Source organism: Carassius auratus, unplaced genomic scaffold (assembly GCF_003368295.1).
Source record: "Carassius auratus strain Wakin unplaced genomic scaffold, ASM336829v1 scaf_tig00216880, whole genome shotgun sequence".
In the NCBI taxonomy this organism is placed as follows: Eukaryota; Metazoa; Chordata; class Actinopteri; order Cypriniformes; family Cyprinidae; genus Carassius; species Carassius auratus.
Genome location: NW_020528783.1, coordinates 339083 through 358086, shown reverse-complemented (window position 1 = coordinate 358086; position 19004 = coordinate 339083). Strand labels below are relative to the sequence as shown.

The following is a 19004-nucleotide window of genomic DNA, read 5'->3' as shown; positions in this document are numbered from 1 at the left end:
CTGAGATATTGGCAAAAAAAAGCACATTATAAAATTGTACATTTATTTTAGATATAGTTATAAATACACTTCTGTTCAAAGGTTTGGGATCTATTATGCTTTTTAAATATATTTTTTTTAAAGAAGTCTCTTACACTCACCAAGGCCGAATTTTTTTAAATAAAATACAGTAAAAAAAAGTAATACTGTGAAATATTAATTCAATGTAAAATAACTTATTAAAAATGTATTACAAAATGAAATGATGTACTCCTGTGAAAAAAGCAGAATTTTCGCCATCATTACTCCAGTCTTCAGTTTCACATGTTCCTTCAGAAAATATAATATGCTGATTTGCTGCTCAAGAAACATATCAATGCTGAAAACTGGAAACTGCTATGTATTTTTTTTTCAGGATTCTATGATGATTAGAAAGTTCAAAATGACAGAATTTATTTGAAATTTAATTTTCAGGTATTATCAATATTCTATCAAAACTAAATGTTAGATAAAATGTTGGCATTCACTCACAGTAAACGATGAGCTCTCCAGACCGAACGCTAGAGAAACGGGTGCCTTTGTTAAACGCCTCACAAGTCAGAGAAAGACCGTTGTCCTCACGTGACACTTTATGCGTCAGGTTAGACATCGTCATCATCCCACCATTATCCCCCTGCGACACAAATATTTCAGGAGACCTTTCATTTTTATTGAGCATATTATATGGTCTGTGTAAAGGGCTATTATAAGGAAAAGTGTTTGCACACAAGAGTGGAAACATTAAATCATGCTACCATGATTTATTGTCTCTTTAATGGTAGACATTCTTGAAACTGGCCTTGTGCATCAATTGTTTAATCAGAGATACTGTAGTTCATGTGATTTGAGGATTAAATGCAAAGAAAACCATTTTGACAAAAGTGTTGGCGTCCATTGTGGCTTTTATAATCTCACTAAAACATTAACTTTTTTAAGTGTGGCAAACTTAGCAAAGCCACGGTTTTGAAATGTGTTTAAGAGTTGAATAAGTAGATTGGACATTAGTGACACAAACTGACTATAAAACGTTATGTCTACATGTCCTTCTGGGGAGAGTGTTAAAAAGGAGCCTTGATAATATTCATTAATTTAATTGGCAAGGTTTTTAATTCTGCTCATTTGCTAAGCTCTGATTGACACCTGCTTAGAGGGTTGACCCTGACTTCATGACCCTGGTTTTCTTTGCATTTAATCCTCATATATATATATATATATATATATATATATATATATATATATATATATATATATATATATATATATATATATATATATATATATATATATATATATATATATATATATATATATATATATATATATATAATAAAAAGTAGATCTGATAACTAAAAAAAAAAAAAAAAAAATTATAAATTAACACCAACATCTAAATGAAAGATCAGATGTAAAACACCTCCAAATGAACAAGGATGGTCCTGTGATGCACCGAGCAGCCTCGGGTTGGCTTTTATTCACTTATGTTTCATTCAAATCAACCTCTGGAGAGGAAGAGCAGGAGATTAAAAAAGAGAGAGACTCTAAAAGCCCCTGATCTCACAGAATATTATGTAGTAACTAATAGAATCTAAAGTAAAAGCAGAGTCTTGATGGAGACTTTGAATCGCTCTCAGGTCAAGGCTGGCTGGCTTTATTTCACACAATAATTGAGAATTATTCCTTTAATCAGGGGCTAGTCTACACGAAGCTTTTCGTTGTCGGCAGAATGGCTTGTGAAAGTGTTTAGACGGACCTATCGAAAGGAAGACAAAGAAACAGTGTCCAAAAAAAGGGATGAACAAGTATGATGGGCAACGTTTCTTATCATCATTGTACACTGGCATCTACAAATATGTAGTTGGATTTTGTAGTAATAGTAAGAGACAGTAAAGATCTTCTGTCGTCCAGCAAACAATTCAGAATGAACCTAAACTGTACAAACAAATAATGAAAGCCACTTCCATTAAGGCACTTCACACAAAAAAATGTATATTTTAAAAAGTTCATCAATCATATAAAATATTTTAACATTTATTTAATATTTATTTTTTATTATTTATATAAAAAAAATATATACTATGCTTTTTATAGATGTTTTTGAATAAAGCATATTATGCTCACCAAGGCTGCATTTATTTGATTAAAAATACAAAAAAACTTACATTTTGTGAAATATTATTACAATTACTGTTTTCAATTTTAATATACTTTGAAAAGTAATTTCTTCCTGTGACGTAAGAGCTAATTTTTCAGCATCATTACTCCAGTCTTCAGTGTCACATGATCCGTCAGAAATCATTCTAATATGCTGATTTGCTGCTCAAGAAACATTTCTTATTATTATTTAAATGGGAGACTTGCTCCAGGCACTAGTCAAATGAGCCCAGAAAACATCAGAACAACAGTGAACTGTGGTCAGATGAGATGTTGTCAGGCCGTAAGTCAATAAAAAATGTAAAATCTTATCCTTTCAGCTGTTATACTGTGCTCTCAGCACACGCTCTACAATTGCATGCACAAATGTGTCAGCGCATGCTGTATCAATTCAGAATAAAGTGCAAAATAAATGAAAAGCATGCAGCGTCATAATCAGTTATGTCATGGAAGTTAAAATTGTGCATTCAACTAGTCATCTCATTAGCAAAGACTTTAAGAGCTGAAGTGGGTCAGAAAATGTAAGGTCTATGTCAATAATGTACAAAATAATGGTCAAAAACTATGGCAATTTCTGTAAGATAAGAGTTTCACATCCTGGATTTTGACTGATAGGTTAAATACCTCAGAGATGGTAACAGCTGTACTGTTGAGCTCCCTGAACCCGAGCCACCAGCGGATGTTGACCGGAGGATTACTAGAGGAAGTGTGACAGAGCAGATTGATCTCCTCTCCCTCTATGGCTTCAAAGGTGCCCAGTAACGTTACCTCGGTTGGCTCAACTGTGAGGAAAAGAGAACACCACAACAGAAAAAGAAGCAAGATAAATGGACAATCAGCAGATCTTTCCAGCAAATTGTTTTAAAAAGCTAGTCGTGCCACAAAGGATTTAAGGCCAATAAAGATATGTTCTCATGATCCTCTTACAATCTAGAAATAATGATCTAGCTGACCAATGAAATGGCGTGTGAAATGTCTAGAGTGATCTTCTAATAACACCCAACTGACATCAGTATATGTGTTCACTAAGGAATATTCTCAATAAGAGGTATGTGACAATGAAAGTAGATTTGAGATAAGAAAGGGTTGTTTGACATTGTAACAAGACCATCACGAATGATCTTCTGTTAATGAAAGAATACAGAAACTGGAAGTAGCAGCAAGTATTGACCTGATTTACTTGTCAGCCATGATTCAGCTATGTGTAACTGGCTTATGGTAAGTGACAGCATGTCATGAAAGATCAAGCTTTTATTTTAAGGCTTTTTTTTTTTAAACTACTAGCAACAAGAGGCTTGTGGCCTTTAGACGTTTGATGGGATTTTGAGGAGAACTTTTTCAAGATTAAGAGTTATAATGTGTTCTGGAGTACTCACAAAGGACGGTCAGAGTGCGAGTGATGGACATTGGTGAATGAGACACTTGGTTGGTGCTCTCGCACCGCAGCACAGCATGATTGTCTTCTGGCTTCACCTCCATTTTCAACACACTACTGGACCGACGTGACACAATGTCCACCTCCCAGCTAGTGGACAGGACTTCTCCGTTCTGAAATAGAGAAAGTGATGACACAGATAGATAGATAGATGGATAGGTGAATGAATGGATGGATAGACAGACAGATAAACATATAGATAGACACAGACAGACAGATCAGACAGATGAACAGATATGGACAGAAGGATGGGCGGGCGGGCTGGCGGGATAGATAGATAGATAGATAGATAGATAGATAGATAGATAGATAGATAGATAGATAGATAGATAGATAGATAGATAGATAGATAGATAGATAGATAGATAGATAGATAGATAGATAGATAGATAGATAGATAGATAGATAGACAGACTAACAGACAGAACTTCTAGAAACTTTACTTCTAGAAAAAGACATCTGTGTATGAGATCAGACATCCAGCCAACAGTGTTGCAGATGCTAACATTTGCATTAGCTGAAAATTATTAGAAATATCAGGACTGACACATTTTATCAAAGTATACTCAGCGTCTCCACTGTGAGTCGGTCTGTGGGACACTACGTGAATTGAAAAGTAGATTTGGCGACCTAGACTTCCGTTGCATATGATTTAAAGCTTGAAATCTTCTCTCTGTCTCTAAACACAGAAGTTTAAAAAGGTTTCTGGTTGCAGCTCTCAGCTGTCCCCTAGGCTTGCTGAGTTTAGTCATTCACTCACGCACAAAATCTCGCGCACACACACAAACTACTAAATAAATGGGTGAATGAAAAAAAAAACAAAAAACATTTATCATAGTTTCTTAATGTCCTATTAAAGAGAAAATTTTACACAAGGGCAGTCCACTTAACCCGTACCCGAGAGCCACTCTCAAAATGTCTTTAAGGAATGTTGAATGGCCTTTATAAAAACTCTGCTTGTGTTCAATCTCAGCATATTCTCTTTGTGAACATATGCATGCTGTTATCTTGAGTTAGTCCTCCAACACAGTCTCAGCAAAATTTTCAGTGGCACTGAAGCTTTGCATCACATTTATTAAGCTGTTTGAGAAGCCAATGCTTCATGATTCCTGAGGATGAGAACATTTTGAGAATATGACAACTGGTGCACATGCCAGATTCTACCTAGCTTCAAATTACTTTAGCAATCTATGTTCCACTGTGACTTACTTTGGCATTACATTCATGACAATTGGCCGGCAAAGCATTTTGGTAAACAGCTATAGCATGGTTGAATGAAGCATCCCATAATTTTTCATCTAACGGCTACTTGCTTAATGTCATATTTGGAGCAATTTATATATTTGGCCCTTTTCATGAATGCAGTACACTTTGATGTCTCGTGACTTTTTAGAAGCACAAATCCCATGTACTTTGGTTTGTAAACCATCCCATAATAAAATTAACCTAATATCCTCCACCCAAAAAGTAAGGATTTTGGCTTCTCCCACCTCAGAGGTCTTGACCTTCACAATTGTACCATATCATAACAATTACAGCAACATAAAATAATAAATAATAATTAAATGACATAATCTGTTTAATTTTCAGTGTATCATAAAAAAAAAAACTTTTACATTACAAAAAAAAAAAAACCTTGTATTGCTAATTGTTAATGCTAGTTATTGCATTAAGTAATGGGATCACTTTTTTGTAAAGTGTAACTAATATCTTTCTTTAATTTGTGGGAAATAAAATTTCAATTGATAACTATAAAACAAACTCAAGGTCTTCTTTCGTATCCTGTTCAAGCAAAGGAAAGGCCAAGTAATTATTCCGGAAAAAGAAAAGGGGCAACCAAGGATGATTTTCTTATATTTATCTCACCTTAATCCAATGCAGAGTGGCCAGTGGGTTGCCCCCGTATGACATGCACACCACCCTGAGAAAGGATCCTGCTTTGACTTCTTCATTTTCCAATCCCATGATGACCGGAGCCTGCGGGGGAACTGAAGGAAGTGAATGAAGGGTTATGACATCAATAGACAGAATTTCAATCATTCATATGTATTCACATGCATCGCATCATGGCTCACAAGAATCTCAAGAAGAAATTAAAAGAGGAATTGTTTGTGAGCGAGAAGGAGGGAAAATATTAAAACAGAAGATCACCCTCACTCACTAACCCTTTGTTCTGTGAAGACAGGCTTCTTTTCATGTTAGTGCCAGTTAAGAGATATGAAATGGAGGAAGAAGAAGAAAGAGAAAGGTAGAAAAACGACCACAAGTTTCAGGAAGCGCATGACTCTATTTTAGTCAAATACAACATTGTTTAATCGAGGATATTTAATGCCAGTGCAGCGTGAAGACATCGCTTGTCCCTTTGATGAAACCATTAAGTATAAAGAGCGACCCACACACTGGCGCCAGTCCATAAACCAAAATAACAGATGTTTAAACTGTAATAAGGCAATGTGGAACATGAATAAATTACTGTGGGGCTCCTGAATAATGCATTTGCCATAAAATAAATGATGTGGTTGGGTCTCTTTGTTATTGCCCCAATCAAGCGGCGTGATGGACGAATGAGAGTCTGCCATGAAAAAGTGCCGTCTTGCTCACAATCTGCTGCAGATGAAAATGGACAGTGGAAAGTTGGATTTGATGGGCCAGGCGTGCTGAGTAAGACAGCGTTGCTGGCCATCGGTTCTGCTACATTAGCACTTATTGCACTGGCTGGGCAGTAATGGAACCATGAGCTGGAGTGGGATGGGGGCAGAGGGTGTTTTAAAGCATAAATTTAGTGAGCAGAAAAAATGTGATTGGCGTTTCGGTAGAAGCTTATGCCTGTGAAATGCATCATATCACATGGAATTTAAAATTTGCATTAGGTTGCACCTAATAACATAACAGATACACTTACAAAAGACTTAAAATTGAAAAAAATTATGTGATGAAATATGTTGCACTAAACTGATTTGAAAAGTGTTTCTTTTTGAAGTCAACATGAAAAAAATATCAACTTTACTTCACACCAACCTGCGACAGATACCTCAAAGGGATAGTTTGCACACAAAAAATTAGCACAAAAGATATTGTGTAAAATGTTTCTTTGTTTATTGTCGATGACATAAAAGTCAATGGGGTTCAATGTAGTTTTAAATCCCCTTTACAGTCCTGTTAATTGTATGGACAAAATATATATTTTTTAAACAGTATCTTTTATGTTTTGCAGAAGAAAGCAAGGTTTGAAATGATACAGGGCCCCTAGTGTGACAAAGTGATGGAAAAAAAACATGAGCTGACTATTTTAAAGCTTTTGTATTCGCTCGAAACACTTTCACATTTTCTCGCAAAAGTATTGCGTTTTGCTGAGAATCTTTGTGTTGACTCATAAACCATTTATGGTCTCTCGCAAAAGTATTTAAGTTCTTCCAAGAAAGTTTGCCTTCTCTAACAAAACAGATTTTTGAGAAAAGAAGTGAAGTGTTGGGTTGGCTCGCAAAACATTTGCGTTCTCTTGCAAAAATTTAACGTTTCCCTGACAAACTTAGCATTTTCTTAGTGTTCACTCTCAAAAATATTGAATCTGACCTAGAAACTTGGGCACTATCATACCCCTGGCGCAATGTGGCAGTAATAATTTTCATGTCCTGCGCCATGTTGTTTAAATAGCAAATACGTTTGTGCCCGTTTGTATGCCCATGGGGATACAAATAGCGCATTAGTGACACGTAGCAGCGCACAAACATGGCAATTATTAAATTACAATGTAAAAGATTATTATTGTGCCCCATAGATGTTATAAATTTAGTGCACGAGCAGATCCGTATCCTCTCTTTGCTGTTGCAAATTCCGCCATGTAAATAGTCAATACTCCATGGCGCGAGTGCACCTGGCCTTAAAATTGTGATGAATTGTGATTTTAAGGAGTTATTTCCATCTACACCGATTAACTCTTAACTCTTAAACAATTTTGTTGTTAGAATAACATTTTAATAGCATTTAGATTTTTAATAACATTTTGAATTGAATAAGTTACTTAAAAAACACATTTTACAATAGCCAATTAATAAAAAACAAATAATTCTCATCGAATAGCCTGTTTCTCATGAAAATAAGTTACATTGTGGACGCGAAATGGTAGACAGTGCTTCATGTTGACTTTGGTTCAGGCTGTACTCTTGGTACTTGTGTTATCATCTCAGAGTGAAAGGCAAATGCATATTTTCATAGTGAAAAGACCATGAGTATTACTTGACAGGAAAAAGGACCAACTGACTATGAGTCACACAGCTGTGGCCATGAACTCAGAACTGCACGAGAAAATCTATGAATTCAAACTCATAGTGATTTTCATTATTTACAGTGTGTGCTCCATTTAATTAAACTCTGCTTGACCTGAGATTTCAAATACCAAATCCACTGGCTCTTCATAGCACGCATAAAAACAAATAAATATATATAAAACCATTAATGATTCAATATTAGGAGTGATTAGTCGTAAACACATTCAGTGTGAATTTACACAATGGCAGGGTTCTTACAGTATACCCTCATGGTGATGCTTGTCTCAAGAACTCGAGGAGCAGCTGGATTCTTCGCTCGACATGTCAGCTGCCGTGTATTGTCTGAACTTCGTGCCCTGATGCTGTAAAGAGAAAGCGGGGTTGAATGGCGTTAATGCGTTTCACACTGTGGAACTCTCTCATCCCCAATATTGCCACAATTATCCACAATCCCACTGAGCTCAAAACTTGACTCCATTTGCCAGCCTAGAGCGTTGCCAGCGTTCACTTAACTGTACCTGGCCTTCAAGATTTGTCTTGTCAGCAATACCTTATTCAAAAGTGCAGGAAAATTAGAATGCAGAAGATTGTAATTATGTTGCATGTAAAAAGCTTTTAATAACGGAAACATGTAGGTTTACAGTGTAACACTGGACGTTTCTCAAGAGGTCAATCTCTTCCAACCTTTGCATATTTGCCTTTATATACAGTATATAAAACATGACCTTAGTTAATTTATAATTTTAAAATGACAAACCGTGAAGGACATACAATAAAAGGCAAAGTGGTGACAAGAATTCAACTGCAAAGAGCCTTCTACAAATTCACTGTTCGCACACAGACTTACACGACTTCAGCATGAGTGTTCAGAAGTTTATCCTGTGAGCCTGACATTGTGAAAGAATCGGTTTCCGTCAGCTCCTCTCCATCTGAGAAAAAAGCAAAAAGAAGACACACACACACACACACACAAAACAGAAGTTATAGAGTCAAAAGGCTGCCTCGGGGTACTTCTTGCCATGGGATGGCGTGACACAAACTTAGTAAATGAATCATGAAGTCTTTTGGTTTGAGTTTACAGCCACTGCTTTGAAAGCTCCCAGCGAGAGTTTTCATCTTTTATTGGTGTTGTGTATCTACAGTGTAGTTCTCTCATAAGAGCCCCACTTAATGGATGTAATAAAGAGTCGGGCTCTTAAGCGACAGCGTACCTCTGAACATGGTGATTTCTGCAGGAGGCTTTGCATCAGGAGTGATGCAGGTCACCGTGTATTCATCTCCCTCCACCCACGGCTCATCAGACTCCAGCTGGATGTACGGCTGTGAGGGCGGGACTTAGACAAGAGAGAGAAGGTGAGGAGAGATTAACCGCCAGGGGATTGTCACAATATATTATTTTATTGCAAGCTGTGAACTCATTTGGTGTCTGGTTGAAGAGATATTTCAGAGCTTTAACACACACACATGAGCAGACACGAGCACACACATACACTTGTGTTACTGAGCTTCGGACCAGAATCCTGAGAAAATGTTTTCTTTCTGCTTTTTCAGCACAACATCTGCATATTTGAAAGATTTCTGAAGATCAATGAATAATTTACATTTTAAAATATATTAAAAAGGAAACTATTTTCAATTGTAATATTTCACAATGTCACTGTATTTTTTATTTAAAAAAAATAAAAAAATATGGTAAACGCACTGCCAAATTTCCAAATACTGCAAAACAAATTACACTCAAATTCCCTTTAGGGGAAAATAGAACTAGAGGCTCAGTAAAGTTGACTCTGCACATTAAACCGGGATAGGAGAAATTTAATCAGTGAAAACATTACATATTTCATCTGTAAGGGTAGAGTCAGCATTTGGTTTACACAGTGTCCTGACTAAAGCAATAAATGCTATTTCATTAATGTTAAACGCATTCACACTGACAGCGCTCTGCAGCAACAAAGCCACCAGAAGTCATTCATTTTCCATGAGGGCTGGCGATCTGAGGCAGCATTAGAGAGGGAGATGAAGTTAAGCAAAGTTGAACATAATGAAAATGCACAATGACACAACCCAAGCCAATGGGAGCACAGATACGTTCTGAGAGGTTTTTAGCATGTTGCTATGTGGCTGCGAAGGCATTTTGGCCAAGTCAAGACTCCACTTTCAAGTCTTTATTCTCTGATGCTCTCTAGAAATGGCTCTGCTCCATCCTTCAGTGTAAATCTAACAGATTTAGACCGGTTTTATCATCTACAGGGAAGAAAAGATGTAAGTCTTCGAAGTCTTCAAAAAGTAATAGCTTCCCACTTTTCAGTGTTCAATTTTTTGAGTTATCATTCATATTAGTGTGTCCAGCTTATAGTCAACTCTCTCTCTCTCTCTCTCTCTCTCTCTCTCTCTCTCTCTCTCTCTCTCTCTCTCTCTCTCTCTCTCTCTCTATATATATATATATATATATATATATATACAGTGTTGGGAAAGTTCACTTTCTACATGAACTAGTTCAAAGTTCAATTCACAAATTTTAAAATGAACTAGTTCAGTTCATAGTTCAAACTACAAAATTTTGAACTAAGTTCACTAAGTTCCAAAAATGAACTAGTTCATAGTTCTTTTTTTTCCATATGTTGCTGCGAGCTATTATTTTTCAAAATTATTGCCACAGCCCATATAGAATCACAGACAGCAATTATTTTATCAAATTTAACAATGAAGCTATGCGTCAGATTTAATCTTCATATCCAATTTTGAATCCTTATCCAACCAGGGTTTACATTAGCATTGAGGGGACAGCATTTCCCCATTGTTGCTATAATGCTTTGTCTCCCATTCTCACCGATATTGTCATAAACATCATAAAATTATTTTAAATGATGATACGCCTTCTTGCTACATGCTGCTGTCGCCTGCATGCTTTGTTTTTTTTTTTTTGTTGTTTTTTTTGATGACGCGTCACGCATGCGGCGGACGGCGGTGTGACACTGGTGGCTGGTGTTGCCAGATTGGGTGTTTTTCCGCTACATATTAAGACCCGTTTACGGTGTGTTTTAGCCGGGTTTTCGCCTGGAAGGCTCTATAGAAATCTGGCACCCTATTGAACGAAGTTAACATGAGAGAGCGTGCCGTTCACAGACACCAGAATGAACGAGTTGACAGTAACGTTCATCAGGCATTAATACACCACGTTCAGTTCACGTTCGCCCAAAATATGATATATAAATAACGATATATATCGTTCAATGAACGCATTCAGGCACAACACTGTATATACATATATATATATATATATATATATATATATATATATATATATATATATATATATATATATATATATATACACACACCTGTCTGTGTATGTAGATTTTCATTAACAAAATATTAAGCAGTGCAAAGCAGCAAATCAGCATATTAAAATTATTTCTGAAGGATCATGTGACACTGAAGACTGGAATAATTGTGTTGAAAATTCAGCTTTACATCACAGGAATAAATTACATTTTAAAATATATTTAAAAAGAAAACAGTAATTTTAAAGTGCAATATTTAACAATAATACAGCCTTTGCTGTGTATTTTACAAAATAAATGCAGCCCTGGTGAGCATGAGAAATCGCTTAATAAAAAATAAACCAATAAAGCAAATAACTCCAATTTTGTGGCTTGATCTATCAATTATTCATTGAATACAATTCATACATTAATAAATTACACAGGTTATGTAAAATATGTATTCACTATGTTCATCCACTGGTGCAACTTTAAAAAAAAGCCTTTTGTATCTTACATGGTTAATTTTGCTTTGTTTTAGCTATCTATTTTATCTAAAACTCACATTACTACTTCATAACTGCAGTCAGATCTGTATGGTTCCCATGCGCGCTTAAAAAAAGACAAAAACAAACATTACTTAGCAAATGGATGCACTTTATCCTAATTGTTTAATGCTTTGGAACAAATATTAAACAATATGTTTTGGTTGACTGAGATGGTCATGCAGTGTATTGTCTGCAGTGGTTCTGTGGCTCTTTAAATGCTATATGACAACTTTTACTTAAGTGGGACAATTTTCCAATAAGATCTTACTTAGAGCCTCACAAACCTCTACACACTGATCTTCACAAAGAGCCTCACAGTGTTTCTTGGTTGTTTTCTATCAGAGCACTTTTGCTTTCCCCCTGCCTCGCACCCTCTCATTATCAATTGAAACGCCTGTGTGAATCACCGACGGATGATGAAGCACGGCCCCTGTGCTGTCGACACGCCTGTGGAAATGCACTAAATGCTAATCTAGCATAGCGCTCTGTTTATAGGGATAGAAAAAAAAAAAAAGAACAGTGCAGCAGTAACAGTGCTGCAAATCACCTCCAGCAGAAGAGACGTGCACGCCGCCGATCAAAACGCTCCCTCTCAACTCTCCGCTGCACAACTTTCCCCTGCATCGCTCGGGGCTACAGAGCTCTTCTCGGCACTTTTGACGAGAGAGAGTGAAAATCTGATTTTGTGCTCTGTTCAAACGAATCAAATTCAAATGTGGCACTGTCCAGGTTTACCCTGGTAGCAAAGTTTACCCACTGTGAGCTTGATATTGGATGGAAAAGTGTGAAACAGGATCATTTTTGGTTGTACAATGTGTAAGGAGAAATCATAAAATCCTGCTTATGGACTTAAGGCTGTTCACTCAGGAAGCGTTTTAGGATTAAAAAACCTAGACGGTGCAAAACCAAAAAAGCTGAACGATTAAAAGGGAAAAATGTAAACAGTTAAAAGACTGAATAGAAAGAACACATTCTCAGCAAATGGTGCATTAAACGCTTAACTTAGACAATAAAGTATGACTGCTTTCTGTGTAAGAATCTGAACAGCAACAGCTAAGAAGAAAATAGCATTATGATAAAATAACTTAAAAATAAATTAGCTATAAAAACTTTATATATATGTTTATGCCATATCCATTGTTTATATGCACTTTACAGAACTTATTGTTTCTACCTCTCTATAAAATACAATTAAATATAAACATAAAAAAACATGAATATGTATAAATCTTAAAAATATATTCAACACACACACACACACACACATATATATATTTGAAAATATAAATATGCACTACGATAAATAGCATATTATAAAAATATAAAATTAAAATAAAATAAAAATCTATATAGTATTGTAATATATATATATATATATATATATTTTACATATTTTTCTAATAAATTAATAAATGAATAATAACTAAAACACAACTTTGGCTTGGTGAGATACAGCAAAACATAAAAAGCATAAAATAAATAAATAAAACCCAAGCAAAAAGTGCTTCCTACAACACCATTAGCAAAAAAACAACTGCAATGCCAAGTTAGCCTGTAAAAACAAAGGTGTTTCATCACAGTGATGCCATATTCAAAATCTAACAGAAAAAGTATTGAGCTAACCTACTGGTATGGATCTATTCACTCTACTCAGGCACATCATTTCATGCAGTCAAAGGTAAATAAGATCATTTGTGATAATTACTACTATTTATGGCTCCCTTCTGGGCAAAAGGTGTTCTGCGGAAAGTTCTCAAATTATGCTGGATGACATGATCATCAGTTTTAAAAGGGGCAATGTTACATAACCAATGCACTCAAAATTAAAAACTTAATTTCACTATGAGAAAACCCCCTAACAAATAAACTGAAGGAATATCTTGTGAGGATTGGCACATGGTAATGAGCCTCAGCAGTGGTGTTCAGGTAGACAGTTGCTCCCTGGAGTCTGTAAGCACTAGGGGGCGATATTGCTGTGTGCAGCTCGGCGGTGAGGAGTGATGGACTTCATGCCGAGACAGATGGGGCAAGGCTTGGGCTTCACACTGATTTAAAGCAAGCAACTGGAGCTGTGTGGACACTGATGGCTGAGGAGAGCACTGCAGAGGAGCCCGCTTAGATAATGAGATGCATTTGTTTTCTCTTCTCCTCTGTTCTCCTTTCACTGACGCCATCGCCCCCTTTGGTCTCTCTCTCTCTCTATCTCTCTCTAGTTTTCTGCAGATGAAGCCAGGCTCATCACTTGTTGTGCTAGAGAAAACATTGTTCAGGCACATAGATTTCCCAGTAAAGACTGATGGAGAGCTCACAGAGGAGGCAAGCAGGTAAAGCAATTCTCTCTCTCTCCTCTTTATGTGTGTCTTACACTTCATCTCTCATTCTCACTCACTCAACTTTTGGCTCAGTGTACACTATAGAGCAAAGCTAAAAAAGTCAAAATGTGCTTCCCACAACAACAACAACAACAAAACCAATAGCAATGCAAAGGCAGCCTGTAAAAACCAAGGTGTTTCACCACAGTGATGTCATACTTGTCACATATCTAGACATATTTTTAGAAAATGCCAACACAAACTATATATATTGCCGGTAAAACTAAGATATCATTCTAATTTGACTATAAATTAGACCATTCTGCTGTTGGAGAGTGTTATTTAAACTTTGATTATTATGTTTTGAATATGGATATTTTTCTTACAAAAACGCATCGGTTCACTACAAGAGGATTTTGTTCACCCCCCGGAGCCATGTTTGACCCTTTTTTTAAATGGATTCTTTAAGGATGTGCGTATCTGTGTGTGTGTGTGTTACTGGCAGCATTGAGATCCGAAACATGACAACCAATGGTTATTCAGGCAAACTTATGACCTCATAGAAGCCCACCTGAGTCGTCTTGCATACTTCCTGCCTACCTCTCCTCCACTGACAAATGCACACTCATGTGCACAAAGCAATTAAAAACACAGACACGCACAAGTACATATCCACATACACAAGAACAGAGATATGAACACACACGAGCACTCAGGCGGGAAATATTGTGCTGCAAAATTTGATTCATTAGACAAATGCAGACGGATGAACAGATAAGGAAGATAAGAGGCTCATTAGCGCAAACAGATGAACAAACCCCTCGGTTTCTCTCTCACACACTCAATGAGCATATAAACATGCAAATGTTTTCCTCCAAACCGATTCACACATGCAAAAAGCCAAGTGAATGAAAAGATAGTCAAAAGGCAATCATTTTATCACAGATGCTCTTTATCAAGGTCTCTGGTGCACAAATAGACACATTTTCTGGAGAAATAAACAAAAACTGTTCCCTCCTACATGGACTTCTATATCAGTCGCACATCACATGTGTAAATGAATGTTGATGCAGTTTGGTTATCGAGATGAAGCCGCAACAACAGTGATGTCTACTTAAAAGGTGCACTCTGTAATTGTACCCTCATTAAACAGTTTCACACATAATGAATAGAATACTTCAGAAAATATGGTCAAATTATGTACAGGGACATGAGATGAGGACCCTATACACACATACAAGTGGTTTGATTTTGCATGAATGGGTTTACTCAAAGGGACAGACGTTTTCGGATCACATGATCAGCCAAACCCTTGAATTTGGATTGAATTAGGGAAGCAAAAAGTATGCAAAACTGCAGAATTTAAATGGAGTGAAATGGTAAATTTAACCCTAGCCGTTTTCCCTTGGAATGACACACATCGATCGAGCACAATAAGTAAAGTAAACAGGGTCAGCTGGTGTCAGGTTCACTTTGAGCCAGAGAAACAACATATTTGAATAGAGTTGAACTCTTAAACGGTAAGTTAGCTGAGGCAGAAGGAAGGTCATTCATCTGAACCCAACACTGCCTCAAAATGAAGACCATCTTTTCATATGGTCACAACTTCTGTGGTGTCCACACACACACACACACACACACACACACACATGAGCAAACATAGTCTGTTAACAAGCTTTGACCAAACATGCCTCAAAAGGCTTGAATACACTCATCCACAAGCACACACATAACACACAGTTACATGGGCTCAGGTGTGAGTTTTGAAGCTAAGAGCCATTGAAGCAGACCCATTTCTCCTCCTCTGCTCTCTCTCTCTCTCTCTCTCTCTCTCTTTCATACCCTCTCTCATTTCATCTCATCTTCACGTCTTCATACTTCTGATCTTTCCACCTTTTCCTTCGCTCCGCACTTCTCCTCTCATCTATTCCCATCTCGTTCCTGTCTGAAGAGTGCAGCAGGTGCAGCTGAGGCCAGAGAGATAACAGCAATTTCACCTTTTCTCTCTCTTTCCCTTTCTTATATTTTTCATTTTTAGCCCACCGCATATGACAATAAACACTTTGAACACTCAGTGAACAAGAGGTGATTTACGTAAATCAGACTGACAACTGATAAACAAAATAGTGTCTGATCCAATTCCCACCATAACCTAGAGACACAAGTCCACTTCCCTACACGACACACGGTTCAAACAGACACTATTGTGCTCCCAGCCTCTTGATACAGCCTGTCCCAGAGCAAAATAACACAATTCCTGCTGGACACGTTCGGTGCTGGGTGAACATAACATAACAAATGATATTTGTATCTAAAGATACACCGGTTTTTATGTTATATTACAAGGTCTATTACCAACAAACTGTAAATAACTTTAGCTTTTTAAGCCATGTTTGTTAGTCTATTTATTTATTTAAATATAATAATAATAATAATAATAATAATAATAATAATAATAATAATAATAATAATTATTATTATTATTATTATTATTATTATTATTATTATTATTATTATTATTATTATTATTATATTACATCTATTCACCACTAAAATATTAAATGGCTAACTATTATGACTAACTTTTAAGTAATGTTCTTTTTCATATTATATTATATTATATTATATTATATTATATTATATTATATTATATTATATTAACAACTTTACTAAATGACTAACTTTAACTATTTATTTATGTGAATATAATAATAATTATTATAATTATACTGTTTTATATTATTACATTAACAACTAAAATACTAAAATGCTAACTATTACCGGCAAATTTTTAGGTAATGTTCATTTTTTAATCCATATTATATTATATTATATTATATTATATTATATTATATTATATTATATTATATTATATTATATTATATTATATTATATTATATTATATTATATTATATTATAAGCTGAAATACTAGCTTTTTAAAATGTTTCCTGAGTTGCTATATAATACTGTTAGCATTCCCATTCATTGCAATTGCAGTTTTGCATGCTACCATCTTTCCTCGTAGGCAGTAAAATGAAATAAAACAATTTTTTTTGAGCCAGTCATCTTATTTGTTAATGTCACATGACTAATTACTCTGACTAACTCTCCTATAGAAGCCGTTATCGGCCGAATGCTGACTCTTTAAAGCTTCACCATTTTTGGAGAAAGCCATGTTGGATATGTGTTTGAATTTTTATTTAGTCTGAGGCTATAAAGAACTGCACACACCTCCAGGCAGGAGAGCTAGGATGTGCAGTTGACTTAATGTGAGTGACAATCACGTATATGTGGCACAATTCATGACTCAGACACTGAATGTGGGCGGCAAAGAGATGCCTGAACAAAACCCAAATCATGGCAAGTGACTCTCATCAGGGAAAGAGAGTCCAGCTGGCAGAGAGAGCCGTCTGTCATGATACTGCTGGATATATACACAGACATATTTCAATTGAATATATCCAGCTATCCATACATCTATGCATCTATTTATCATCCATCCAAACAGTATCAAATTGGTTTGTTTACCTAATGAAGCTTGGATCTTTTCTGTCATTACTTAAACTCATGAAAAACATGTTTATTCAGAAGCTTTTCTCATTAGACGGCAATAATTATAGCACTGATAATATTGTTTTGTATCATTACTACTGCTGCATGATTTTCAATAATTCTAAGAATAATAAAGCAAATTGTGAACATATGGAGAGTTTCTGATTTAAGAACCCTATTGGCTGCTTAAAGCATATTAGTTAACAAATTTCCCTTTTGACAAATATAGAAATCAAATCATTTCTAATGTATTCTAACACATTAATCTTTTCTCCCACATACCAAATCACTCAGAAAAACACAGATGTTCATAACAAGTGTATATTCTTCTACATAAAAAAACCCCTAACAAAACAAGATCCTCAAATGGAATGCAGAAACATTTTCAAGAGAGCATGAAATTTGGCAAAAAAAAAGTTCTACAATGAAAAAAATGTGTTTTTAAAAACTTAACACCACTTTATAGAATAAACATGGCACAAAACTGTCCAAAGTTAATTAAAATATTTTATATGTACAGAATGACTCAGAAATGTGGTTATATTTGCTCCAAACTTTAGTAAATAATATTCATAATGTTAAAAACAATCTCACAAAACAAGTGCACCAACACATGCCTCACATTTATTCAAAGGCTTAACTATGGAAACCATAACTTTTTGCACCTCAGATTAAAAATAAAATAAAATAAAACAGTTCTTAAATGAGAAAGTGACATACTGTGATATGTAAAGATCTAATTACAAGAAATTAAAATGCAACAGTGAGATAAAAACACAAAATTACGAAATATAAAGTGGTGTTTTTAACTCGGAGACGGAAACAGGTTTCCATAATTAACTATTTGAAAAAATGTAAAGTTACTAAGGTGGAAAAAAAAATAAATTAGCCTTTGAACCAGATCGGAACCTGTGTGCATTGGTGAAATCTTAACAATGGTTTGCTAAATTGGCTAGTAGGGGTCAGAGGAGAAAAAGGACATGGCCGCATTATTGTTCAGGATTAGAAGGTGCCACTTGAAGTGACATCCGTGGTTATCTTCTCTCTGTGTGCAACAAAGAGGAAAAACACACACAGAAGTGTTGAGAAAGCTTCAGGGCAGTGCCTGTGGAGATAGCTATTGATGCTGTGGCCACGCGCTTAGCTTTTAGCAAGCCAAGGGTGATTCATCTTGAATTAGGCCATTATAAAACATATCACATGGACAGAGAGAATCCAATTAAGACCCTGCCTCATCTTTTAGTCTCTCGCTCTGTCTTTCTCTCTTTTTTCCCCCGCCTCACCACTCCCCTCTGTAAAGACATTATGCCATTTGGATTGGATTTACTGAGGTAGATTAGAAGCAGACACAGCAAAAATCCAGCTCCGAATGGGTGCAATGGTGAGGTAATGGATGGGAAAATACTGCTGGCTTCAACACTCGCATTTGCGAACGTCCATTTCAAAACATCATCTA

The 19004-nt window shown here is 35.8% G+C and overlaps 1 protein-coding gene across 2 annotated transcripts in view; it reads right to left on the bottom strand.

Moving 5' to 3' along the window:
* The window catches only part of LOC113099206 (nephrin-like), a 66046-nt gene that overhangs the window by 26660 nt on the left and 20382 nt on the right, over nucleotides 1–19004 (bottom strand). For both annotated transcript variants that reach the window (XM_026264305.1, XM_026264307.1), the window contains 7 exons: nucleotides 9084–9206; nucleotides 8720–8801; nucleotides 8131–8234; nucleotides 5471–5592; nucleotides 3546–3717; nucleotides 2794–2951; nucleotides 511–652 (listed from right to left, as the gene is read on the bottom strand). In XM_026264305.1, the coding sequence (XP_026120090.1) occupies nucleotides 511–652; nucleotides 2794–2951; nucleotides 3546–3717; nucleotides 5471–5592; nucleotides 8131–8234; nucleotides 8720–8801; nucleotides 9084–9206 (903 nt within the window). The remainder of the gene's footprint in view (nucleotides 1–510; nucleotides 653–2793; nucleotides 2952–3545; nucleotides 3718–5470; nucleotides 5593–8130; nucleotides 8235–8719; nucleotides 8802–9083; nucleotides 9207–19004) is intronic.